General features: G+C 44.6%; 1 protein-coding gene across 1 annotated transcript in view; it reads right to left on the bottom strand.

Moving 5' to 3' along the window:
- The window catches only part of DYM (dymeclin), a 267,961-nt gene that overhangs the window by 34,906 nt on the left and 205,302 nt on the right, over window positions 1-27,753 (bottom strand). The window contains exons 15-16 of the mRNA XM_045850041.1: window positions 25,975-26,157; window positions 14,738-14,851 (exon numbers count right to left, since the gene is read on the bottom strand). Coding sequence (XP_045705997.1) covers window positions 14,738-14,851; window positions 25,975-26,157 — 297 coding nt within the window. The remainder of the gene's footprint in view (window positions 1-14,737; window positions 14,852-25,974; window positions 26,158-27,753) is intronic.

Raw genomic sequence — 27,753 nt, forward strand, 5'->3', positions numbered from 1 at the left:
GCTCTAGCACCGGGGTAGCAGCTGGAAAGGTACCAGTGGCACACAGGGAAGGACTGAAGTGGCTGGCATCAAGGAAGGAGCTGGGGGAGAGCTTTCTCCCTTATAGAAAGGTGGCCAGAGGCCATTGTTACTTTTCAGAGCCCTCCCCCAACAGAGCCACAGAGCCAGCAGGTGGGTGCCATATCTGAGACTTTATCGATCTGGTTAAAACTGTTTGTCCTGCCCTGGAGATCCCTTGAGACTCCATCCCACCCAACTTACAGGCCCGCCCAAACTGTTAACCTTGACTTTTCCACATGAATGGCTGGTCATGGCTCATGCTTCACAACTTGCTAAGTCCTATCAAACAAGCAACATCTGGCCTCAGTAAGCTCCCAGACCCTGTAACTCTTGCTAAGTGGCCCCAGGCCTGGTACTAGCAGCAGCTAGTCCAGATTTACAGCTTGGCTTTGCCTAGGAATCTCCAAGCCCAGCACAAGTAGCAGCCATCTCAGATCGCTTTATGGCTCATTCAGGGTGGCCCCTGGCAGAACACAGGGTGGGGCTGACCTTGGTCAGCAACACCCAGGAAACCACAGAGTCTGCGCAGCCAGTAAACAGCCTACAGACTATGTTGACGCACCACCACCCTGCCTCTGCACAGCTGATCCCCCAAAGAAGGTGGAGGTTGGTGGTCAGTGGCCACAGTCAGTCCTTGCAGCTGACTGGCCTGAGTAAATCCCTCCCATTCATCTGCCAACAGCAATTCAGGCTCAACTACAAGAGGGTGTACTCAGCCCACACAAAGGGTGCATCTTGGGTACCCAGCTTAAGTGATAGGGAGGCTGTGCCACTGGACCCTACAAAACACCTACTACATTAGGCCACGCTACCAAGACATGGAGTCAAAGCAGCTCTACCTAATACACAGAAACAAACACAGGGAGGCTGCAAAAATGAGGAGACAAAGAAACATGGCTCAAATGAAAGAAGAGATCAAAACTTCAAAAAAGAGCTAAACGAAATGGAGGTAAGCAAACTATCGGATGCAGAGTTCAAAACACTGGTTATAAGGATGCTCAAGGAACTTAGTGAGGGCCTCAGCAGCATAAAAAGATCCAGTCTGTAACCCTAACCCTTCCTTTTCACTGAGTAGAAGCTAGTCATTTTGATGTTTTGCTCTAATACTGTGCAATAGATAAGGAAGGTTGAAGAACCAAAGGAGAAATCAATTATTTTTGCTGAGAGGAAAGAGGGACATAAGAAATCAAGATGAGGCGTGGAGAAGGTCATTTACACAGTGGATATGAGTTGAATGAGTTTGGTTCCAGGCCCTGAGCAAGGTCCTGGGGGATGCTTTTTGCTGTAATGGAAATACATGGGGATCCACGAGGCACCCTAGGAATGTGTAAGACTATGGAGAAAGAACACGCAAGTTGGCCTGGGTGAATCAGGGTGGGATTCACAGACTTGAAGCATAAACAGTCCATCTGACAGACCAGGCACGAAGCTGTGAGAGGCTGGAAGGAACAGGGAGGAAGGCAGGACAGCAGGTAGCAAGGCACAGATGTCCGAGAATGCTGTCCATTTGGAGAGCTGCCAGCAGTGGGGAGCACCAGATACGTAGGGAAATGGAACCAAAGGTAAATCAGTGGCTAGGCTGTGACGGGACCTGCCTGTGGACCGGAGTGGGAGCACGGTGAAGACACCTCTGGCTGCAGGGCTAAGGGTGCCCTGGGAGGAGAAAGAGCGTGAAAGTGGGGACGCCAGTTTGGGGGCTGTGGTAACAGGTGGGGTGAGATGCGGAGAAACAAAACGAGACAGCGGAGGGAAAGGAGATGTTCGGGAAACAACTGGCAGTCATGGAACTCAGGGTCACTTGGGTGCTTCTGAGCAAGTGGGAGGAGGCCTGCTGGTCGTGTTCCCACGGGTGGAAATGCACAAGCGGAGCAAGGGCCTAAGGACACAGTGGAGTGCACCGGTGGCCGACCGGCCGCGCTGAGTGCTGGTGCCTGAGTGCTGGTGCCTGTGGGACCTGGAAGCGGGGCCAACCAACGGCAGGGGCGGGGCCAGCCAACAGCAGGGGCGGGGCCAGCCAACGGCTGGGGCGCACTGCAGTGGCCCCCGGAACCTGCTCTGCAGACAGAGAGCTGACAGAGGTGGAGGACACTGGGGTGGGGACGGGCAAAGATTCCCAGGAGAAAAGGGAAAGTTTTTTTTAAAGTAAGTCAACATTAATAAGGTATGAAAATAATTCTCTTAAAAATTTAATCTTTATTGTATTTTTCCATTACCACTGGGTCCCCGTGTGCCTCCTCGCCCCCAGCAACCACCACACCGTTGTCCACGTCCATGAGTCCTCTTTCCTTTCTGCTCAGTCCCTCTGCTCCCTCCCCGCCCCCGGAAAAAACTCTTGAAATTTCAGTTAACTTTCTATATTTCTCTTCATGCACCTAACAACAACAGTGAATATATTCTTAAAAAGTGGATATAAAATAAAGGCTTTAAAATTCACTTATTGTGAAATTGGTTATCTACTTTTAATTCCTATCATTTATCAAGTGTCTTAACTGAATAAAATGAAAAGTTCAGTTAATGCCAGTCACTTATGTTAAAGTTATCTTCTGGTTAATTCCACCCCGCCCCCCCCCGCCCCCGGCAAAATGACCTAATTTTTAAATACTAAGTATGGCAAAATTCTTAATCCTCCAATCACAGACCATTTATTAAACCAAGAAAAGAGGGAAGCTGGGAACTTTACACAGTTGAGTCCGAGGCAGCGTGGTTGCGTTGCAGTGTGCGAACCAGCACAGCCCTGGGAGAGTCCTGACCATCACCATGACATTGGACTTGCTCCCTGGGAAGCAGAGCAGGCACCGGGGGCATGCCCTGCTGTGGACGCAGTGGGAACTTGGAGCTGTGGTTTCTAACTCAGCTCCCAGAGGACACACTGGCTTTATTTATTCCTTTCCAAGCCCTAAGGAAGAAATAAGCAGCTTAGGATTTCAGGGCCTGTTCTTTATGTCTGTTTATTCAGGATAGTCCGAAAAAACTAATTACTTGGTATTGCCTTTCCCAGACTTCATGAAATACCAGTAAGAGGAGGATGTTTAGAATGACATTAATACTATTTACTCTGAACAGCCAAGTTGTTTAACTCTATAGACAGATTTGTCCAAAGAGTATACAGTCCCACACAGGATATTATACAAATAGTTTAGAAGGCTATGTCAAATAACATTTGATTGAAAAATATTTTATTTTGTTGAAAGTCAATTACTGCACCATGGACTTCTAGATCTTAATGTCTACTTGCCCAAAATTGGAAGAATCATTTTTTTTTTTTAATTTGGATTTAGTTCTATGATACAAGAGAAACTTGAAAAACTTTGGCTCATCTTTTCCAGCTGACACTAGCTGGTAAATTTCTCGAGAGTGAGGGGCATTGTGCCCCTCTTAACCACCCAAAAGGTGGGTGGAAAGAACTCTGAACTGTCTTAACATTTAATTTCTGTCTGAAGAAAGAAAAAGTCAGTAAGTGCACACTATTCCACACTTTCATAAAGGGCTCATTACCGAAACAGCATTTCCAGTGCGAAACACCCTCTTTCGCGTCGGTCTTGCGCACAAAGCTGTTATTACACACCCAACAATTATTTTATCAGCATATATTAGTACACGACCCAAAAGACTATTATGCGCTGTCATGTGCTGTAATACAAATATTATTCAACACACAGCTTGAATTTTCAATCAACTTTAGATATGGCAGTATTCTGTGAATTAAATTCTAGAGGTTTTAAGTGATTCGTTTTATTATAAACACTCAATCCAAAAAGATGATTAAGATAATTGAGATAAAGCTCGATTATAAACAGCCTTTTTCCTCAGTAACATCTGTGGTAATAATGTGCTATCATTTAAACCAACTGAGGATGACTCACCATCTGTGAATAAATAAAATTTTAGTTTCTTTTCTAGTACGGGGGACGCCCCCCCCCCCTTTAACTGAATCATCCGTCCTCCATCATCTGTCCCTCTTGCATAGTGGGAGATGATGAGCTGGAGTCATGGTTGCTTGCTGTGAGTCAGAACAAAATTAACTGGCCTACACAAAAGATGTATCCATGACCTTGGCCTCAACAGGATCTTGCTCTAAGTAAGAGTGGTCTGGCCTGGGACCGCCCACAGATCAATTATTCTCCCTCTCTAGCCACAATCCTGAAAAATGAAGGGTTATATTTTCATTTATATGTTACTTTCTCAAATACACAGGACATTTTCTCTCTGAATATAGTATAATAAAAGAACACTATATTAACATTCAAACATACAGCATGTACACTGTAATTCATTTTGCTTTAACGTAAGTGTTATGGTCAACTATGAAATTAACTTTCAGTACCCGTTACGGCCCACAGAGGGGCTCTTGGGCCAGAGTGTTCACTAAAGGGATAAGAAAATAAAGTATGGGATTGGAATAAGTAGGAAAAAAAAGGACTAAAGACACAAGGAGTAAAAGATAAGCCAAAAGAAGGGAGCTAAGGTTTACCACAAGGGCGGGTTAGACATAAAAGAAGAAAGGCACCGGGTACGACGGCAGAGTGACGAAGCGTTAGCTGTCCAACACCGTCCGTGCACGAAAAAGGAGACGGGGAAAGAGCGGGCAGTGGAAGGAAGGCTACATCATCAAGTTCTAAGAAGAAGGTGGCCTAGCACCCAGGTGGGGTCATGTTTCCTAAATACCATTCATTAAAAACAGGAGAACAGGAACCAGGGCTCACTGGAGAGGTGGCTGACTCCAGGGCTGGGCAGGAAGAGCACCAGACGAGTCTGGAGCACCTGGCAGCGCCAGAAAGTAGACAGGTGCTCAGAACAAGACGGAGGTGAGTCAAAGGCGTCAGAGGATTCAGGGACCAACCTGGAGAAGCTCCCACTGGCCAAAGCTAGACAATCTGGGCGATGAAAGAGATGACGGCAAAGCATTAGGACCCAAAGAGTAAAGTACAAATTTTCATTAGGAGAACACCACGGTAGTATTTGTGTAGGTAAGATCCAGTGACAGACGAAAAAAATCAGAGGGGCAAACGTTTGAGGAGAAACAGGATATTAGCAAAGTCTAAGACTCTCAGTCCTGAGATAGTAATCAATTATAAAAACCAAACAACACAAAAACCCTCCAAAAAATAGAAGTAAAAAGAAAGAAAATCAGTTACTTAAAACTGCTCCCTTCACAACATTGTCTATCCTCCTCCTCTTCTATGTTCTTGTTATTCACTGCTATCTAAAATAGCAAATGTTTCACTTATTTCTCTCCCACCACAAACAAATAAGCTCTATTTTGTCCCTGCTGTATCCACAGAGTCTAGAACAGTGCCTGGCACAGTTCAATGGATTACAATTGCAAAGAAGATGGTGGAATAAAAATCAGAAAAAGCAGGCCTGGATACAGAAAATGTTACTCCTGAATTCTCGAAGGTCCGCCCACTCCCTCCTCTCCAGTGAACGGAGACCTTCCGTCTAACGCTCTCCCAACTGAGCTGCTTCGGCGGCTGTGTTCTCCGGTGAGTACAGAGTGAGCATCTCATTCACATTCTCATCACACTATTGAGCAACTACTACATACGAGACTTCATGGGGATGCAGGTAAGACATGATCCCTGTTCTCAAAAAAGTTATAGATGAGTGGGAGAGAGAAAACACTTTAACAACTGTATACAAGGCAGAAAAGAATAGGGGTCTCTCAAAATGTAAAAATATAAAATGCTGTGTGTGTACTTCTGGTCAAGATGGTGGCATAGGTATACACAGCTCACCTGTTCACACAACCACATCAAATTACAATTAAAATATAAAATAACCATCACTTAGAACTGTCAGAACTCGAGTTGAATGGAAGCTTGACATCTGCAAAATTAAAGAAACCACATCCATCCAGACTGGTAGGTGGGGAGAAGACATGGGAGGGGTGGTCCCACATTCATGTGTGTGGATGAAAATGTGGGAGGGAAACTCGGGAGCAAGGAGTCCCAGCCCCACACCAGGCTCCCCAGCCCAGGGTTCCAGTGTCAGGAAGATAAGTCCGCACAACTTCTAGCTGCAAAAACCAGTGGGGATTGAGTTGGTGGAAGAAACTTCTGGAGGCCCAAGCAGTTCTCTTTAAAGAAGGCACACATGGACTTACACAGACTCACCCCCTCTGAGCTCCAGCACCTGGGTGGCAGCTTGAAGGGCAGTGGTGACACACAGGGAGGGACTGAGGTGTCTGGCATTGAGGTGGGAGTTGGGAGTCAGCTTTCTCCCAGACAGAAAGGTGGCCAGAGGCATTGTCTCTTTACAGAGCCCTCCACTCACACAGCCACGAAGTCAGAAGGTGGGTGCCATATCTGAGACTCTACGAATCTGGCTAACACTGTTTGCCCTGCCCTGGAGATCCCCTGAGACTCTGTCCCATTCCAGCTATTAACCATGACTTTTCCACATGAATGGCTGGTTATGGCTCATGCTTCACAACTTGCTAAGTCCTGTCAAACAAGCAACATCTGGCCTCAGTAAGCTCCCACACCCTGTACCTCTTGCTAAGTGGCCCCAGGCCTGGTACTAGCAGCAGCCAGTCCAGATTTATAGCTTGGCTTTGCCTAGGAATCTCCAAGCCCAGCACAAGTAGCAGCCATCTCAGACTGCTTTATGGCTCATTCAGGGTGGCCCCGGGCAGAACACAGGTTAGGGCGGAACTTGGCCAGCAACACCCGGGAAACCCCAGAGTCTGTGTACCCAGTGGACAGCTACAGGCCACGTTGGAGCACCACCCTGACCCTGCACAGCTGATCCCCCACAGAGGGTGGAGATTGATGGTCAGTGGCCACAGCCAGTCCTTGCAGCTGACTGGCCTGGGTAAATCCCTCCCATTCAACTGTCAACAGCAATTAAATCTCAACCAGCAGAGGAGGGTATACTCAGCTTACACAAAGGTCACACCTTGAGTACCCAGCTGGAGTGATAGGGAGGCTATGCCACTGGACCCTACAGGACACCTACTATATAAGGCCACACTACCAAGAAAAGAAGATACAGCATCTCTACCTAATATATAGAAACAAACACAGGGAAGCTGCAAAAATGAAGACACAAAGAAACATGGCCCAAATGAAGGAACTGACCAAAACTCCAGAAAAAGAGCTAAACAAAATGGAGATAAGCAAACTATCAGATGCAGAGTTCAAAACACTGGTTATAAGGATGCTCCAGGAACTTAGTGAGGAACTCAGCAGCATAAAAAAGGCCCAGCCAGAAATGAAGGCTACACTAGCTGAAATAAGGAATAACTTACAGGGAAACAATAGTTGAGTAGATAAAGCCGAGAATCAAATCAATGATCTGGAACACAAAGAAGTAAAAAAAGCACATGGCTAAAGACTATCAACAAAATGGAAAGGGAACCAACCATATGGGAAAACATATTTGCCAATGATACCTCAGACAAGGGTCTGATCTCCAAAATATATAAAGAACTCACACAACTGCACACCAGAAACATAAGCAATCCAATTAAAAAATGGGCAAAGGACCTGAACAGACACTTCTCCAAGGAGGACATACAGAGGGCCCACAGACACATGAAAAAATGCTCAACATCACTAGCCACCAGAGAGATGCAAATTAAAAGCACATTGAGATACGACTTCACACAGGTCAGAATGGCTATCAGTAATAAATCAACAAACAAGTGCTGGTGAGGATTCGGAGAAAATGGATCCCTAGTACACTATTGGTGGAAATGTTGACTGGTGTAGCCACAGTGGAAAACAGTATGAAATATTTTAAAAAAGCTAAAGATGGAACTGCCTTTCAATCCAGTGATCCCACTGCTGGGACTATACCCTAAGAATCCTGAATCACCAGTTCCAAAGAACCTGTGCATCCCAATGTTCATAGCAGCATTACTTACCATAGCCAAGTGCTGGAAACAGTCTAAGTGCCCATCAGTAAACGAGTGAATCAAAAAATTATGGTACATTTACACAACAGAATAATATGGGGAAAGAGGGGAAAGAAAGAGAGAAAGAGATGGAGAGAGGGAGGGAGGGAGGGAGGGAGGGAGGGAGGGAGGGAGGGAGGAAGGAAGGAAGGAAGGAAGGAAGGAAGGAAGGAAGGAAGGAAGGAAGGAAGGACGAACTCCTACTCTTTGTGACAGCATGGCTGGAACTGGAAAGCATTATGCTAAGTGAAATAGACCAGGCAGTGAAAGACAAATACCATGTGATCTTACCTATAAGTGGAACCTAATCAACTAAAGAAACAAATGAGCAAAATAGAACCAGAGACTTGGAAATAAAGAACTGACAGTGACCAGAGGGGAGGGGGCTGCAAGGGATAATGGAGGAAAGAAGTGAAAGGGGCAAGCAAAGGAACACAAATAGAGGACTCATGGGCACCAACAATAGGGGGAATTGACTGTGGGAGTGGGAAGGGGTGGGGTAAGGGTGATCAACAGGAAAGAAGGTGGGACAACTGTAACTGAACAATAAAACAAACCAACCAACCAACCAATCAGAAAAAGAAGAAAAAAGAATCCCAAAAAACAAGAACTGTGTAAGCAGTCTGAAACAACTTCAAGCATTCCAACATTTGCATCATAGGGGTGCCAGAAGGAAGAGGAAGAGCAAGAAACTGGAAATCTATTTGAAAAAACAATGAAAACTTCCCTAATTTGGTGAAGAGAAAAGACATGCAAGTCCAGGAAGCACAGAGAGTCCCAAACAAGATGGATGCAAAGAAGCCCACTCCAAGACACATCATAATTAAATGCCAAAGGTTAAAGATAAAGAGAGAATCTTAAAAGCATCAAGAGAAAAGCAGTTAGTTGCCTACAGGGGAGTTCCTATAAGACTGTCAGCTGATTTCTCAAAAGAAACTTTACAGGGTAGAAGAGGCAGGCAAGAAATATTCAAAGTCGCAAAGAGCAAGGACCCACAGCCAAGATTGTTCTGCCCAGCAAAGCTATCATTTAGAATAGAAGGGCAGATAAAGAGCTTCCCAGATGAGAAAAAGACTACAGGAGTTCATCAACACCAAACCATTATTATATGAAATGTTAAAGGGACTTATTTAAGAAAAAGACCAAAACTATGAACAATAAAATGGCAAATAATATGTATCTACCAACAACTGAATCTACAAAACAAGCTAAGCAAACAAGAAAAACAGAAATAAAGTCATGGACATGAAGACTATTTTGCTGGTTGCCAGATGGGAGGAAGATGTGGGGGAATGGGTGCAGAGTTGAGGGGATTAAGAAATAGGGAGTTACAGAGTAGCCACTGGGACATAAACTACAGCCATGGGGAAATAAAATACAGTACAGGAAATGGAGTAGCCAAAGCTCTTAAATGCATAACCCATGGGCATGAACAATGGTGTGGGGATTGCCTGCGGGATGGGGATACTGGTGGAGGGGGACAAAGAGGAAAAACTGGGACAACTGTAATAGCATAATCAATAAAATAAAATAAAAAATAAAGTGCTTTGGGTATTAGAGGAATAAAAGGAAAGGCTGCATAAAAGTTGTTAACTTTATCAAAGCCTTATTGAATGCTTAGGATTTAGACAAACAAAAAGCAAAGGACTGGGGCATTGATATACTGGAAAGACAGATTTGTGTAAGCAAATCTAAACATGCAAACAGGATGATGTAAAACGCACAGGCAGTTCTGGCTGGCTGCGGCGCTGGGTGGCTACGGGGAAGTATGGAGAGAAGCCTGTAGCAGCGAGTTGGGGTTAGACTGTGGACAGTTTAGAATTCCACTCTCGGGATCACAGACTTTATCTGGTGGCAACAGGGCATTGACCTCTAAATATTTTTGAATAGGAGGAGGATATTACTAGAGCACTGCTCTACAAAAATTTATGGAATTTTAGAAGGTAGAATTCTAGACTCTTAATGGGAAAATGGAGACAACTATACGTGAACAACAATAAAAAATGCAAGAAAAAGAAGAATTTCAAGAAATCTTTGGGATCATCCTGTTTAACTTTTTAAAGAAAGGCTTTATTTATTTATTTATTTATTTATTTATTTATTTATTTATTTATTTTAGAAAGGAAGGGAAGGAGAAAGAAAACATTTATGTGCAAGAGAAACAGTGATCGGTTACCTCTTGTACACCCCAAACCAAGGACCTGGCCCGCAACCCAGGCATGTGCCCCGACCCAGAATCAAACTGACGACCTTTTGGTTTATAGGGTGATGCCCCACCCACTGAGCCACTCTGGTCAGGGCCTATTTAGTTTTTTACAACAATCTCTTTCAACCTTTTCCCCAATGTTATTATTTGCACTCCCTTGCCATCTGGTGCTCTTCTCACATCTGCCGTAGAGACTAGATTGTGACTACTTCATTATTTGATGAAGTCACATATGAACTGCTAAACTATTTTAAGGGTCGTCGGAAAGCATTCCCTTAGGTAGAACTAACACCTGTCTCGGTTCAGCTTGCTCCCCGTTGTCCTATGGGATAAAACGAAAGGCTGGGTACCTCTCTTACAGCATAATCATCCACGTAGGGACTCTTCATGCTGCTTCATCAGTTTATTTTGATCCTATGGCTCACTGTTGGCCACTCAAGCGTCCCAGGGCCCGAAAGCCTGGAAATGACATTTCCTAGGATCTCTTCAGGAAGGCTTTGGGTTAGACTGTGGCAATGAGAGGAACTTGAGGGGATCTCAGAAGACAGAGGGGAACCAGAGGTCACCGCTGCTCTGCTAACCGTGGTGGGCAGGCCGGTAGGGCTCCGCGGAAGGGAAGCCTTGCCAGTTGCTTCTAGCCATCTTCCTGTGGACCCTACGCGGATGCTGCAGGAGGCCAGGTCATCAGTGATGACGTTCCTGCCACTTGTGACTCCCTGAAAGCCAGCAGTGGTTATGGGCTCCCCAAGGCCTTTCGACAATTTCCCCTTCTGTTTGAAATGAGGGATTTGGATTTAATTTCCCTGACAGATTTGGTAGGGAAAACAGAAGCTACTCACTCTAACTCAAGTACAAAGGATTTCATATGGAAAACAGAGGCTCATGCAACTGCAGGAAAACATAAGGTAGGCAAAGATCAGGGAGGCTGCGAAGAAACAAAGCACTGGAGCCGGTGGTTCTCCAGTGCTCACTGCAAGTGGCTGCAAACCGCACCACCTCTGGGGAGCCATCGATGACCTCTGCCGTCTGCGGCAGCAAGCCAGGCGGAGGGCAGGATCGTTCTCCCTCTGGAGAAAAATGGCTTCTTCTCTTCAACCTTCCAAATCTCACTGAAGTGCCTTCTTTGGCAGACTGACTCAGAGCCACACAGCAGGGAGGATGCTGGGAAATGCACCCTGGCTGCTTCTGTGTGCAGAAGAGGCCGGAGAAGGGGGTGATGACGAAGCAGAGGTGACAGTGAATTCTCCAGCGCAAATGCGATGCTCTTTTTACTTGTTTGCACAGGATGACCTGTGATTGGAGAGTCGACACTTTTCTTTTTCAAGGTCTGCACTCCTCCTGAATCATATTTTTCTTGAGACATATCCCAACTTTTAGCAAGTTGTGTTTCTTCTAGTGTACAGATATGACTATGCTGCCCGCTATTATGAACTGAAAGGTGACCTCTTTGTCATAAATGAACTTTCTCATCAAAGATATCCCCATCAACTGTAATTTAAAATAAAATAAAATAAAGATATCCCCAGATTAATAACTTTTCATTATTTCTTGTATCTTCTGAGAGAGAAAATTATTCTCAAAAATTTATGCAGTTTTGTGCTTTATAGAGAGCAAGAATTTTGCATATGCACCAACAGGATTATACTCTGAGGGATGGAAAGGTTCTTAAAAGTCACATGGTTGGATTTTCCAACCAATATTTGAGTGTTTACAATTGGGATGACAAATAATTACACATGTGCTCTTTACTTTTTGCTCTTGAGGCCAATGGCAGGTGTTGTTCATGTATCCCAGCACTCTTTCTGCTGAACCTGAACTCAGCCTTGGAACCCTCCCCCACTCGCTGCTCCAGCCAGCTAGGGCCAGTGGTTAAGAGCTGCATCCCTGCCAAGCGGTCATTAGCCTGCTCCTCCAACATCTCTACCCAGTGCGAATGAATGCCTCACTCCCCCAAAGTTGCCTATTCCAACTGTAAATAACTCCATCTGTTGGAAAGTTCTTCCTTACATGGACTGCAATGCAGGGCCTGTACATAGCTTCTACCCACTTAGGTCCTATTCCTGGGAAGACGAGGAAGAAGTCCAAATCCGCTTTCATAAACAATGCGTCCAGCACTTGAAGACGAGCCTCTTCCACTCAATCCCCTCAACTGTATGAGCTCCTCTAGTCACTTCCTGTGTCCCTTCACAATTCTGGTGATTCTCTGAGTTTTCCAGGTTGTCTTAAGGTGCGGCACCCAAAAGTTGGCTCTATGTTGTACGAGCAGCCTCTGTACACTTGGAGCATACCGACCCCCGGGCACTGCTGAGTTGCGCAACATTTAGCAGAGTCAGGCTTCTAACCGTGACAGCCTCGGCCAGCCAACACCTGAAAGTTGTCCCTGAGACTCACGCAGACCACCCAAGTCTGCTTTCACCAACGATCCCTCCAATGCGCAACAGCCCAGTTCTTTTTTTTAGCTGGCCCGTCAGAACCATGTTCAGCCCCCAGTCCCTGGAGCTTCTGTAATCAATGGAGACAGCAGCTCTCTCCTGGGAGCACTCAGGCCCTCCTCTGCCTCCCAGGTTTCCTGGACTGATTCTACTGGCACTTCAACCTTTCTGCCATGGTCCGAGTCGAACAACAGCTGAAATCTGGCTCTTCCCTCAGGGCCCCGATTCCCCTGGACACGCTGGAAAGAGGGGCTGCTCGTTCTTTGTTCCTTGGCAATTATTCCTCTCATCCTCTACGCTTAAGCAAAAAGCTCTGCTCCTGTGAGATCGGTGCCAGCGTCTTTTCTCCGCGTGGCTGCCACCTGCAGACTCCCAGGCCACGCTCCTGTTCACTGCAGCACCTGGCTCACAGTCCTGTCCATGGCACGGCTCGGCCCTCGAGACTAGGATGCCCACTCGAATCACCCGCCCCTGGCTTCCAGCTCATGGACTGGCTCAGGCACACTATCACTCACGGCCATACCACTGCAGCCCCCGACTCATGGCCAGACCCAGGCCATGTTATCACTGCGCGCGATCTGCTCCACTGTGGACTTTCTCAGTATAAATACACTGCTCTCGAATCACGATCTCCATCACTTCCACTATGCTGGCTCTCTGAGCTCATTAAAATCTCTCTTCCCTTGATCCTCTGCGGGGTCCTTTCTTACAACCGCATAATTCTACTTCTCTTTTGACTTAGACACCAAGATCCATCACTTCCTGTGAACAGCCACTCCATCCGAATGGGTTTCTGTACTGCTTCACATGGTCTAGTTCAAGTAAATTTGAGATAGTGCAACCTCTCTTCCCCCAAACCCAAAAAAACTTAATGTAAGAAGGGAAATAATATGAACTCTCTACCTTTACAGAACTGCCAGGAATAAAGTCAAAGCTGGAGTGTTGGGTGAACTGTACTTAGCTTTCAGGCCACTGTGACACGGTGGTGCCACTGCAGCCGAGAGACAGAGTCCTGCCGTTTTCGCTCGGCACCGGGAGCCCCGCTGCTTTCGTGCAGTGAGACCTGGTGTGCGGCTGTGATGACTGAGGCGCTGCTGTCTGACATGCCCTGTCATTGTAACTGGAAACACTTTCACAGCCCCAGGCAGCACCTCCAGGCGTCCGTGAGGCCATGGGTCAGTGACAGCTGCTGAAAAGCGCAGCCCCCAAACGGTAACTCTGGAACAGAGCCAGTCATGATAAAACCCCGCAGGAGGCCGGACGTCCACTGTGACGCCCTGTGTTGTTGATCAGGACCGAGCAAAACACTCGGCAGGTGATGTCAGAAAACATTCAAGTATTAAAGTGAAAATATGGTATGACGCTGTACATTCTCGCACCCCACCCCAAACCATGACTCCTGCATTCTCCCTGTGGAACATTCAGTCTGTAAGTGTGCACTCCCTCTCGTGAGATCACCTCAGGAACACAGCTCACACACCACGTGGGTGTCTTCTTGAAATACAGTATTGCCCCCACCTTTTCCACAGACACGCCCAAGCACAGCAGACGGTACGGCGGTTATGAGCAGGGACTTTGGGGCCAGGCTGCCTGGATGTGAGTCTTGATTCCGAAAATCTCTAGTTTTATGATTTTGGGTAAGTTACTTACCTATTCACTGTATTCGTTTACTCATCTGAAAAACCAGGATGAAAATAATTCTGACCCCTACCTTCAAGGGTTGCTGTGGCGACGGAAGAAGTTAATGTACACACAAGACACATAGAGCCCCACAGAGCACCGAGGAAGCGCCAGGCAAGTGTTAGCCAAGGCTACAGATGTCAGCGTCACCGCCTCCACGTTCCCATCAACCCGCGATGGTACTTACACGGAGGAATGTAGTTCACTGGGTTAAAAAATAAGGTGCCCCTTTATATAAGTTACTCGGAAGAAATTAGTCTTTCTTCTGCTACTTTTGGGAAAACTGTGAGAACCCTTCTTCATCACAGTTCTGTGTGTCTGTATATAGAGGATCAGCAATATGGCAAGAGCCTTTTCTACTGCAGGTACTGGGTCAGTGATGTGATTCTGAATGCACCTTGTTCAGACACTAATATTTACACCAAGGGACACAACAGCACGTGTTTTGTGCACCAGCCCTACCTTTAGCCTGTCTTTGGGCAGCGCGACAACTCCTTGCTTGATGATTTCCAGCACCCGTTCCACTGACAGCTCAGCTCCAGCCTGCAGCAACCTGGAGCTGAAGAAGGTGATCACCTGGAATGCAAAGCATGGGTTCTGAAACAAGTGGATGGAGGAGATGCATTTTCAGTAGATGCCTTTCTCACGTGGTCGACAAGCCATCATTAACTGTACCTCTCAGAGTGCCCTGGCTTTTAATTTGCTAGCTCTCCTAATGCGGTCCTCTCTATAAAGAGTCTGACATCTGAATCACAGCCAACCCTGAATATTCAGGGCTCATTACCCGTTCTGTGAATTAAGTAGGCTCCTGAATTCTGCTCTTTCTGGTGCTGCCTCACCTTGCATTTGTGTTTCATTTAGAAAGCAGCACCCATCAGAAGATGGAAAAAGAAAGCTAAAGCTTAAAACCTATTAATATTGAGGCTTAACAGTAACTCTCAAAAAAAAAAAAGGCTCGATGAGAAAGAAATGGAAGCTAATGGCTAAAATGTCTTGGGCAGTATTTATAAGTTTAATTTTTCCACAACACTCGTATCCCTCATCACCAGGGATAATGAACAGCAAGATATGATTACTTGTCTCATGTCACGGCTTAGCCTGTGCTCCGCAGCCACGTGCTAACACAGTAGCGTTCTGGACGTGATACTGCCACTTCGTATTTGTCACAAAACACTAAAAGAATATCATCATGTCTTAGCAAGTCGTTTTAACATCACAGTGTTAACAAGCCAAGGCAATTGTAGATCCCGTTGTTCAAAAACATTACACTTGAGTGTTTATAGTCAGATACGCAAAAATATAAAAACTTACACCTTTTAAAAAAGTTGAGTATTTCCATTTACATGTTTCCCATTTTAGATTAAGTTATTAACAATTATTTGCAAACATTTTTATGAGTTTTCATTCAAGGCTATTTTCCTAAATGTTGTGTTCAAGAGTACCACTTTTTCCCTAACCATTCTAGCAGAAAGCACACAGTATGACAAAATGCCACTAAAATGCATTTATTCTGAGAAGCAGAGGCCCAGGTAGAGCTAGGCCCCTAACAAGCTTATGACTGAGAGGTGGGGTAAGGAGTGAAAACACAGCAGCCGATGGCTGGCTGTGTGGGGTTGAGTCCGGATAAGCAGTATCTTTATCTCAGACGATCTGCTGGCACCATCTCCTTTGCAAGTTGCTTATTTTGTCCACAGCTGGTTGTAGGTTTTGCAGCACATGCTTGTGGGTCTTATTTCCCCCAAGTCAGATTTTAAGTGCTTTGAGGGAATTCTGGGATAAAATTTTGTCCAGAGTTTAGACACAGCATGTACTTGATTTTATTTTTAAGAAGATTTTATTTATTTATTTTTAGAGAGAGGGGGAAGGAGGGGGAAAGAGGGAGATAAACATCGATGTGCAAGAGAAACATCAGTCAGCTGCCTCCTGTACACCCCCAACCCACGTAGGTACCCCGACCAAGATTCGAACTGGCGACCTTTTAGTTTACAGGATGATGCCCAACCCACTGAGCCACATGGGCCAGAACAAACTGATTTTTATAACAATGAATAAGTATTTGGAGACAGACACAACATAAAGAGAAAACATACAGCAACAAGTGTTTTAAAATCTTATTTTAAAATATACAACAAAGATGCAAAATGAACACCTTGTATAACTATCTTTGTTTTAAAGTACTCTGAGAAAAACTTTTGTTAACCATATGAAATGTCACTTTAGTAGGTAAAAAATGGTTGAAAATTGGTGATTCTATATGGTTCAGCCTAACATCTTTGCATAAAATTCTCTTCTTTGACCAAAAAATAAGACATACCTATTAAAAGCATATTCTAAAAAATAAAAAATGTCCATGAAAAAGTAGATAGATCTTACAGATGCTTATAGCTTATAGTTTGTTTGTCCTTTCTAACATTTACCAAATGCAAGTGCACTACAGTGTGATTTTTAGCTTGCAGCGGCAGATAATGCAGACAGGGAACAGCTCTCAAAGGTGGCTGGCCATCAAAAGCAGCCAGGAAGCTTTGTGAAAATATTGGTTCCCAGGCCTGGCCAGAGATTTTCTCCCTCACCCTCTTCAGGCGACTCTCACCATTAAGCTACCATCTAGACCAGAGGCCTCCCAATTTCTTTGGGTGGTTCACACTTACAAGTAACGTGAGGATGTACTTCCACCACATGGGGTCTGTCCAGAAAGTATCTAGCCACGTAATATGAAAAACAGAGACATTTAAGGAGTGGGGCGGGGGGCGTGGTAGGGGAAAACCAAAGCAACTGTACTTGAACAATAAAAGTAATAAAAGATATTTGTTTAAAAAAGAAAAATAGAGACATTTATTTTAGAAGATACTAGAAGAAACATTGTACATAGGACAATGATGCCTCAGTTCCTTTCAAAGTAGGCACCTTGGGACCTCACACAGTTCTCCCAGTCGCAAGCAGCTGCCTTATCATATTTTCTTGAATCTCATCGAGAGTCTAAAATCTCTTCCCTTTCAAAAGTGATCTTGAGTTTTGGGAAAAGCCAGAAGTTGCAGGGTGCCAAATCTGGGCTGTAGGGGAGCTGAGATACCTGGGTGACTTGATGTTTCACCAGAGAACTGCACAAGAGGTGATGCATGAGTGGGCGCACTCCCATGATGAAGCTGCCAACCACCAGTTGCCCATAGCGGCAGCCTTCTGAATCATCCAAATAATTTCAGCGGAGGAATGCTCAAGCTTAACACAAAATCTGATGCACGTTCTTTGCTCTATGCACTCCGTCATTTTGAATGTGATGGCCACGCAGTACACATGCTCACTCAACAGCATCTACTGGCCCCCACTGACTAGTACAGTGAAGTTGTCATTGTTCGCACAGTGGATTCCAGTCCATTCTCCTTGGCTGCCAGGTTACATCAATGTTGCGTAAACCATCCTCCTTATATTAACAACGGCTGGACTTCTTTCGGACAGACCTCATGTGTCCTATTTATTTATAAGTCATGCAACATTACTGGTTTGCATGTTATAAAATGTACATAAAATTCTAAAGTAAGATAAAAACAAAACAAACTAGATTTTAAAAATTACCTACCTGTAGGACACAAAATATTTTTGTACTCCATTAAAATACTATCATTAAAAATAATTTGGATCATTAGCTATCATATGTCTTGCTAATCATAAAGTCTTCAAATTATCACCAGCAAACACAGTACTGCTCACAATAAGTACTGCTCCCCGGTTTATATAAACCCACTGTGCAAACAGTCTTCTTGATGATGTTTATAGATCCATTTCCTGTGAGATTAGATTGGTTCATCACTGTTTTCACCTGGAGAGGAACATTAGCTCTGCCATTTTCTTTTTGTCACATACTACACGTATGACATATTTCAGTACTTATATTATTGTATTGCCTTCAATTAGTAGTTCCTTTGCAGGAGTCATGCCAATCATGCCCGTTATGTGAGGGCTTATGTAGTTAAACCGAGATATAACCTAGACACCATGAACACACAAACAAAAATAAACCTTAAGTGAATGAAAGGTGAGGGTACCCAAACCAAGCCCCCTGTGTTGAGAACTCCTCCTGTCTCTTCTCTCAGGACACCTGGAGAAACTACTGTGGCTGACACAGTGACGCTGCGGGCGATTCATGCAATACCAAGATTAGTAAAGCTAAATCTGCTTATTTATTTAAAATTCTACTTTATTGATTATGCTATTACAGTTGTCCTTACCTTTCCCTCTTCCCCCCCTCCACCCAGCAGCAAGGCCCCACCATTGTTCATGTCCATGGGTCATAAGTATAAGTGCTTGGGCTACTCCATTTCCTATACTGTGCTTTACATTCCCATGGCTGTTGTGTAACTACCTGTTTGTGCTTCTTAAACCCTCTCCCCTCACCCATTCTCCCACACGTGCCTCCCATCTGGGAACTGTCAAAACGCTCTCTATATCCTTGATTCTGTCTCTGTTCTTCTGGTTTGCTTAGTTTGTTTTTAGATTCAATTGTAGACAGATATGTATTATTTGCCATTTCAGAGCAATCTTGGCTATAGGTCCCTACTTTTCATGACTTTGAATATTTCTTGCCAATCCCTTCTAGCTTGCAGAGTTTCTTTTGAGAAATCAGCTGACAGTCTTATAGGAACTCCCCTGCAGGTAACTAACTGCTTTTCTCTTGCTGGTTTTAAGATTCTCTCTTTATCTTTAACCTTTGGCATTTTAATTATGATGTGTCTTGGAGTGGGCTTCTTTGCATCCATCTTGTTTGGGACTCTCTGTGCTTCCTGGACTTGCATTTCTCTTTTCTTCACCAAAGTAGGGAAGTTTTCTTGGCTTCATCTACTCTACTGTTGTCTCCCTTTAAATTGTTCTTTACTTTAATTAGTATAACCTTCATTTCTGAGCGAATCTGTTTTATATTGCTGAGGTCCTCGGTAAGTTCATTGAGCATCCTTATAACCAGTGTTTTAAACTCTGCATCTGATAGTTTGCCTATCTCCATTTCATTTAGCTCTTTTTATGGAGTTTTGATCAGTTCTTTTATTTGAGCCATGTTTCTTTGCTCATTTTTTGTAGGTTCCCTGTATTTGTTCCTATATATTAGGTAGAGCTGCTTTGACTCCATGTCTTGGTAGTGTGGCCTAATGTAGTAGGTGTTCTGTAGGATTCAGTGGCACAGCCTCCCTATCAAGCTGGGTACTTGAGGTACGCCCTTTGTGTGGGCTGAGTACACCCTCTTCTTCTAGCTGGGCCTTGGCTGCTGTTGGCAGATCAATGGGAGGGATTTTCCCAGGCCAGTCAGCTGCAAGGATTGGCTGTGACCACTTACCACCAACCTCTGCACTCCATGCTCCGTGGAGAATCAGCTATGCAGTGGCCACGTGGTGGTTCTCCAACATGGTCTGTAGCTGTCCACTGGGTATGCTGGCCCTGGGGTTTCCCAGGTGGTTCAGGCCAAGGTCAGCCCCCACCTGTGTTTTTCTTGGGGCCACCCTGCCTGAGTTATAAAGCAATCTGAGATGGTTGCTACTTGTGCTGGGTTTGGAGATTCCAAGCTGAGCCAAGCTGTGAATCTAGGCTGGCTGCTGCTAGTAGTGGCTGAGGGCTCACTGAGGTAAGATGTTGCTTGTTTGAGAGGATTCAGGCAGTCTGTGAAGCATGAGCCAAGGCCAGCCATTCATATGGACAAGCAGATTAGGTGGGCCAAGTTGAATGGGGTGAAGTCTCTGGGAATCTCCCAGGTGGGTCTAATATAGTTAGCCTGGTAGATGGAATCTTAGATACGGCACCAGTCTGCTGGCTGCATTGGGGGAGGGCCCAGAAATGGCCTCCGCTCTCCTTGATGCCAAATATCTCAGCCCCTTCCTGCATGCCACTGGTGCCCCTCAAGCCACCACCCTGGCACTGGAGTCCAGAGGGAGTGGGTCTGTTAGGTGAGTCCATGTGTTGGGTCCTTTTAAGAGGGACTGCTTGGGACTCCAGAAGTTTTTCCACCAACCCTGTTCCCACTGAGTTTTGCAGCCAGAGGTTTTGGGGACTTATCTTCCTGACAGTGGAACTCTGCATTGGAGGGCCCGGGACTCCTCACTCCTGAGATATCCCTCCACACATGGAATTTTTATCCACCACACCTGGGTAAAGGACCTGCTTGTTCTGTGTCTGCGCCCCCTCTTACCAGTCTGGATTGATGTGGTTTCTTTAGTTTCATAGTTGTTAGACTTCCATTCGACTTGATTTCTAATGGTTCTGAGTGATGGTTGTTCTATATTTTCGTTGTAATTCTGATGTGGTTGTGTGAAGAGGTGAGCCATGTCTGCCTATGCTGCCATCTTGATCAGAAGTAATTCTGCTTCTTTTTAATGAACAAATAAAAGCTCTAATCTTTTCTTCCCATGTTTCTGTAGACTGTTGGTCAACCTTTGGAGTATGCGCAACCTCCAGGGTATATGTATCATCCTCATTGGAGATTGACTGCAGTTACAAACTACATATAATCAAAGCTAAGAGGAAGACACAGTATTCCCTTAGACACTACAAACCAACATAAAAGAGAGCACTTACATGTCCCATCATTAAAGAACTCGGAAATGCAGCCCTGACTGGTGTGGCTCAGTGGATTGAGCACCGGCCTACAAACCAAAGAGCTGCCAGTTTGATTTCCAGTTAGGACATATGACTGGGTTGTGGGCCAGGTCCCCAGTAGGGGGCATGCAAGAGGGAACCAAACACTGATGTTTCTCTCCCTCACTTCTCCTCTCTCTAAAAATAAATAAATAAAATCTTAAAAAAAAAAGCTCAGAAATGCAATGAAAATCTAGTTTTGCTCACCCTATGGCCTGACTGGGCTTGCCTCTAAGCCAAAAGGAACCCCCATTCCCACTGGGAAAACTGCAGAGTGGGCGTGAGACTCAGTTTCTGGGTAAATCCCTTTTTTCAAACTGTCTCTCATTTGCATGTTTTACAGCTGACATTCTAATGTGTTTGCAGTCAAACACATTAGAAAAGGATAAAACCACCACTCCCAGAAGGGAAGTATAATTTATATGTCAACAGGAAGGGAACAAACCTCTGCATGTTTATTATGGATCACATGAGCTACATTTACTATTTAATTCGCACAACAACCCTATGAGGCTGATAAAATCTGTCCTACAGAGGAGTCAACAGGGTCAGAGAGGAAAAGCTTGACCAGCCACGGCTGGGTAGGCAGCAGGGGTCAGATGCTGCACCTCACTTTATCACATTACCAGTGACTGCTATGTAACAAAGGTCTAGTTCTCTCAACAGAAAATACTTGAGGTGAAAGGTGTAAGCTAGTTAGCCAAAGCATTTCCTTTGGAGACAGGATGTAACACTACCAAGGATGTGAAACCAGCAAATAATACCTCCATTCAAGGATATACAGTTGTACTTCCTATCGCCAGGTTAGAATTTTACACACAAGCAAATTTAGTGACCAGAAAGTGAGCCCGTGGCTACAGGAAGGCAGCCTAAGGCTTAGCTCTTCTCGCCCCAGTGACGCAGCGTGTGCTCATCAACAAGGTGCTCTGTGCCGTCAGATTCGGGGGCCTCGTACTGCTCACGGTGGTTACGTGGTCGCCCAATTACTTGACAGATTTTGCCTGCTCATTCAGGTAGTGAATCTCAGTGAAGTCAACCAAAGGGGGGTCATTTTTATCAGGAGCCACTCTGTGCACTTCTAGTAGCGATAGATTTTCCAAGTGTCACGCACACTCCATTGCGTTAAGCTCCCAGTTGCCAGTCTGGTTTCTTGACATCCTGAAGGAAGAGCTGGTTGGCTTTGCCGCTCTATCAGTTTCTCAGCGTGTCCCTTCTCCTCCTGAGAGTGGTGGGGATACAGGTGACAATCACGGTCCGACTAGCACATGCGGACAGGAAGTGGCGCAGAGCCCCAGGCTGACCTTAGAGTTAATGGCCTCTGAGTACTGGTGGTAGCTCTGACGTGCCTGCACGTTTTCTAGCTTCTTTCTGTGGAATCTTATAACTGATTTAAGACTTCTCTTCTTTAATGCCATGAATTTCTCTTAAAGCTTTAGCTGTATCCCAGAAATTTTGATGTACTACATTTTCATTCTCACTACCTTTAAAATATGTCCTATTTCCTTTGTGACTGTCTCTCTTTCATCCAGTGTGTGGTTTAACTTCTAAACATTTAGGGTATTTTCCAGATATCTTTCTTACTGATTTCTAGTTTAAGTTCATTGTGGTCAAAGAGTATGATTCCAAGTCTTTTAAATTCATTGGAGTACGTTTTATGGCCTCAAATACGGCCTGTCTCAGTCAACATTCCCCGTGCAGGGATGTTGGGTAGAATGTTCTATAAACATCAATGAAATCAACTGGGTTGGTAGTATTGTTTGGGTCTTCTATATGGTTACTAATTTTCTGTCTAGTTACTGTGTCAGCTACCGAGAAAGAAGTGTTGAATGCTCTGAGAGTAATTACGAGTTTGTCTATTTCTCTTTGCAATTCAGTCCGTTTTTGCCTCATGGATTTTGAAGTTCTGTTATTAGGTGTAGCCACACTCAGAATTATGTCTTCTTGGTGAATCGACCCCCTTATCATTTACATGCTGTCCCTCTTTATTGCTAGTAATATTCCTTATTCTGAAGTTTACTTTATAGTCATTCCAGCTTTCTTTTAATTAGTGTTTGCATGGTGAAATGTCTTTCATCCTTTTACTTTTTAAGTTATCTATGTCTTTATATTCAAAGTGAGAGGCATTTAACTACTGACATGGTTGGACTTAAATCTACCACACTGCTTGTTGCTTTCTATTTGCTCACTATTATTTATTCTGCTTCTCCTGTCTGCCTTTGGACTGAGTATAATTTATGGATCTATTTTATCTAGTTGCAGCTCTATTTCTTTTTGTGTGGTTGGCATCGAGTTTATAACACACACACATCTTTAATTTGTCAGTCTACCTTCAAATGATATTACAGCATTCCACAGTGTTGAGAGCTGTGCAGAGTCTGAAACTTTACCCTACTTGCAAGTTAACAGGCTAGTCGGTCCGTGTCATGGGTCCTGGAAGCAGGTTTCTGGGTCAGTCGTAAGGACGGCCGGGCAGTCACAGGAACGGCAGTAACCAGAGCACTGGCATTTCTGCACTGGGTCCTCAGACCCCAGTTTGCACAAGGGCCATCCGGAGAGAGCCGAGGGACCTCTGCACATGCAGTGGGTTACATTATGGGAACAGAACTTCATGCTTGGGGACCTAAGTCTTTTCCAGTGGTCGGTAAGCATACCTATCTTTGGCTTCAGAGGGAGACACAGACATGGCTCCATCCTACGCCCGTGTTCTCTCTGCCTGACCACGCTGACTGCAGAACTCCGCACGGCTCGCTCTCTGCCTCCTGCAAGTCTTCGCTCAAGTGCATGTTCTCGGAAAGGCCCTCTCTGACCATGCTCTGTAGGTTTGCGATTTTCCACCTTTATTTCAACTAGCACTAATTTATCCTCCTCCTTTTTTGGGGCTATGCAATAGGTAGATATTGATGTCATTTATTGAAATAAAGGAGACTGTGGGAAAAAAAGCTGATTCATTTTGTTTGATTTTTGAAAAACAAAGCCTTCTGCTTTAACCTTGTTCGCCATTTGTGAGATGTCACACTGGCACCTGAATGGACTAGTCTGGAGTTCAGTGAGGATGGTCAGGTCTGGAAACACACAAAATCTAACATGAGTTTCACATGGTGCTGAGATAAAAATAGTTCTTGCCTTTACCACACTATGCCACTATTGTTGTTCACTGCTTCTGTTCCCTTATGTTCAGCCATGAAATTTCTTTCATGTCCTCTCTGGTTGGGTGCAGTAGTTCTATTTTCTCCTGCTGCTTAACTCGGCCAGATCGTTTCATCTTATGAATTACATGGGAGCGACACGTACAGTGACTGATAGAAATTTAGCCACTTGAAAAACTCACGTCCAACTCCTTCTGCAAAAGTTAAGTGCTCCAAGGTTAGTCCCTCCTGTCTCCGATACTGAACGCTGCTGAATGTCTTAATGAAAAATATCAACTCTCAACTCCCTGTCAGCTAAAAATAACAGTAGATTCATAGTGTCCTCTCCCAACACTTTTCAAGGTTAACTTTATGAAAGAAGAAATAGTAAAGGCTTGCTTATGCCAAAATCTCAGGGACATGTCGGGGAGGGAAGGGGAAGCTAAAGTGCTGAAAGAGGCAAAAAGTAGAGATGTTATTTATATCTCTGTCACGGCATTTTTTTCCCCAAAACATGTAAAAGTAATTTAAAATGGTTTTGAATGAATTTCCAGTGGGCCCAGCACTATTTTGGGTGGCAGAATTCGACAGAAAGTTGTTGGAAAGCCTGCACGTTTGGAACCTGACTCAGGTTTACCCCAGTGGATGCTGGAGGCCTAGAGTTTGTATGAGCAGGCCTGGGCTCACAGTCTGCGGGGCTTCCCGAGGGGCCTTCAGCCAACATTCTCCCTCGCAGGCCCTGCTCGGTGTCCCTCCCGGGGATGGTGAAGGGTCAGATGAGAGTGTGTATATGCAAATAAGTCACGGTGATAAAGCCCTACGCAAACATGTAATCTTTATCTAAGACAATGATTCTTAGGCTTGGATTTGTGTTACAATTACCTGGAAACCCCCTCTTAGCATCTGGGTTTTCTTATATGGGATAATGGTTAAATATATTTAGGACATCCATAATACAGATATTAAAATGTGAGATTTTCAAAGAATTGATATTACACAAAAATGCTAAGAAAAATATTGGGTTGGCCAAAACATCCGTAAGGTTTTTTTCCATGAAATAAAATACACATTTTTCATTTTCGCCAGTAACTTTATTGACTTGGATGTTTTGGGGTACGCCAGCTGTCTCCTGCATGGTGGAACGCTGACTGCTCTCAACTCAAGTCTCGATTTGTTCGCTATCAACTTCAGCTGGTCCACCTGACCTCGGAGCACCGTCCAAAGAGAAATCTCCAGCACAAAACTTCGCAAACCACTTTTGACACGATCGATCACTCACAGCACCTTCTCCTTACTGTGCACAAATCTTTTTCTGCATTTCAGTCATGTCTTTGCCTTTCTTAAAATAATAAAGTATAACAGGCCAAAACTGTTGCTTATTTTCTTCCATCTTCAATATTAAAATGGCTATACAAAAATTCACCAATTTTGGTAATTTTTTAAATGTGTGTTGATATGACAGCTGTCACAATACAACCTAACAAAACTGTCTTGAATGTAGTTAAAGATAAGTTAGCACGACCAGAGCCCATCATACAGAAGAAACCAAATGAACTTTCCGACCGACCCAATGTGTGTGTGTGTGTGCTCGCGCAGGGTCCAGCAGAAGTGACACCTGCTTGACTGCAGTTGGTAGGGTAATAATATGGGCAAAATAATTTATAGTTTTAATCTGAACATCTCACCTAAAATGTCATACGGTGTGCTTGAGTGTGATATTGTTATGTTACAGAATTACCTGCTTATGATTTTGTAATGAATGAGTTTAAAATACAAAAGGGGCGTTACTGGTGCCAGACCCTGTGTGTATGTCTGAATATATAGGACATACGTGGAATGCAGTGCAGAACAGAGGGCACATACTGTTAGGAGACTCTTTTACAGTTTCTGCCAAGGCTTGTTCAACTTCTCTATGTTGATGTTTAAAACAGAACCGTCCTAAGTATCTCCACATACACTCACCAGATCGATATTTTGCATTATGTCCTGAAACGAAGGATGTGTCCGAAACTGCTCGAACAGGTCCCGTTTGTAGAGCAGCGCGTACACCAGGTTTGGGTTGTGGTGGAGGGAATTGGTCAGGCAGGAATTGATGATCTCCAACATCATTCGAATCACTTCTTCGATGACGTTCAGGTCTTGTGCCTGATAAAGAAAATCCCCACACAGTCAGCATTTTTCTCCTTGACCCAGAATTAATTAGAATGAGAGCAATTGCTTAAAAATTCTAACAGCAGTGGAAAGATCATGCAAAAGAATTCTTTCAAGATTTTTCCCCAGAATTTTTAGGGTTAGGTTTATCAGTTACTAAAGGATTTCAGTTAAGTTTTCTTGAACTTCCATGGTGATAATTCGGAATTTCCCGTAATAAATTGTAGACTCGCCGACCTAGAAGGAAATCTGGGGCTCACTTAGGCCCTCACTTAACAGATCATTATGTGTATTCTCCTTGCTGTGTCAGGTGCAATCATCAGACTTCCAGGGTTTAAAGTGGGGCAGGGCCTTGCCACGTCCACTAAAAGTGTGTGTTTCAGAATACGGCCTCATTTTCCTGCACTGTTGTTTCAACCTTTCTATTTATAAAGAGCCAACTGTTCTGCTCCTGTTTCCTCAGAGTCAACAGTCTTTGGGAATCCGAGCATGAAATGGTTATAAGACAGCAAAACTCAAAGCAGGCAATCAACAAGCCTCTTGGGAAAAAGAGCAACAGTATATGTAAATACAATAGACTTGACCTCTCTTCCTGAGTTTTCTAAACCCTTTGCCCGCTGAAGCAAAACTGTAATATTGTGTGATGGGATTCGAAGGTAACCTTCGATAGTGCCCAGCTCAAAATTTGTGCTAAACTTTCACTTACTACAGCTTTCATTTTTAAGTTTTCTAAATAACTAGTTGTCTGTCACATTCTTGTTTCACTTCTGCCTGTTTTTATTTCATAATTATTTATTCTTTTATGAATATCACCCTTTAACGTATCTTTGAGAATACTAAAGAGACTATTTTCAAAATGACTCTATTAATTTTCAGTTTCATTTGGATACTACTCTTACGTTAGTTACACCCAGGACTATGTTGGTTCTTTCACGGGTTTCAGCATGTGGTTGGGAACTCTGGTTAAGCAGGCCACACAGTGCGCTTTTTCCTCCCCCGAACCTGCAGGTCATGTGGTGGCTTCCAGCGCCTGCAACTGCCTTGTTCTGAAACCAGGAGCCCAGCCCCGGCCCCGCAGTCGCACTGAGGACGCCAGGGCAGGGACTGCCACCAAGGCAGGTTCAGTTCGGCTCGCGATCCCACTGCGAGGCTGGTTCTATGTCCTCCTACCTCCCTCGCCATTGAACTTAAGAGCCATCGTGAACACCTTTGTTTGGGTTCTTTTCAGCAAAAAATCTATTCCACTTTCTAATTCCTAGCAGGGAACCTGGCACCAGTGCGCGGCCTCCCACCTGGGCACCTGGTGCTATAGCTGAGCTCCCGGCCGCTCCTGCCTCCTTCCAGACCAGAAGCTCCAAACGCTCACTGCTTCAACTCCTTTATTTATTTCTGCTCTGAGAAAATTCTAGCTCATCTGGGGGGGTGGCTATGTGTTTTAAATGCTCTCTTGGTATTCCTGTGTTTCTGGAGCAAAGGGAAGTGAGTGGCATTCAAACTGAGAACTGACAACATAATCTTGACCAGAATTCTCTCAATTCATTTTCATCTCTTGTTGGTACTCGAGTTAGTCTAAGAGGAGGAGGAAGAAGA

This window comes from Phyllostomus hastatus, unplaced genomic scaffold (assembly GCF_019186645.2).
Source record: "Phyllostomus hastatus isolate PE091 unplaced genomic scaffold, TTU_PhHast_1.1 phas_contig_80, whole genome shotgun sequence".
Lineage (NCBI taxonomy): Eukaryota > Metazoa > Chordata > Mammalia > Chiroptera > Phyllostomidae > Phyllostomus > Phyllostomus hastatus.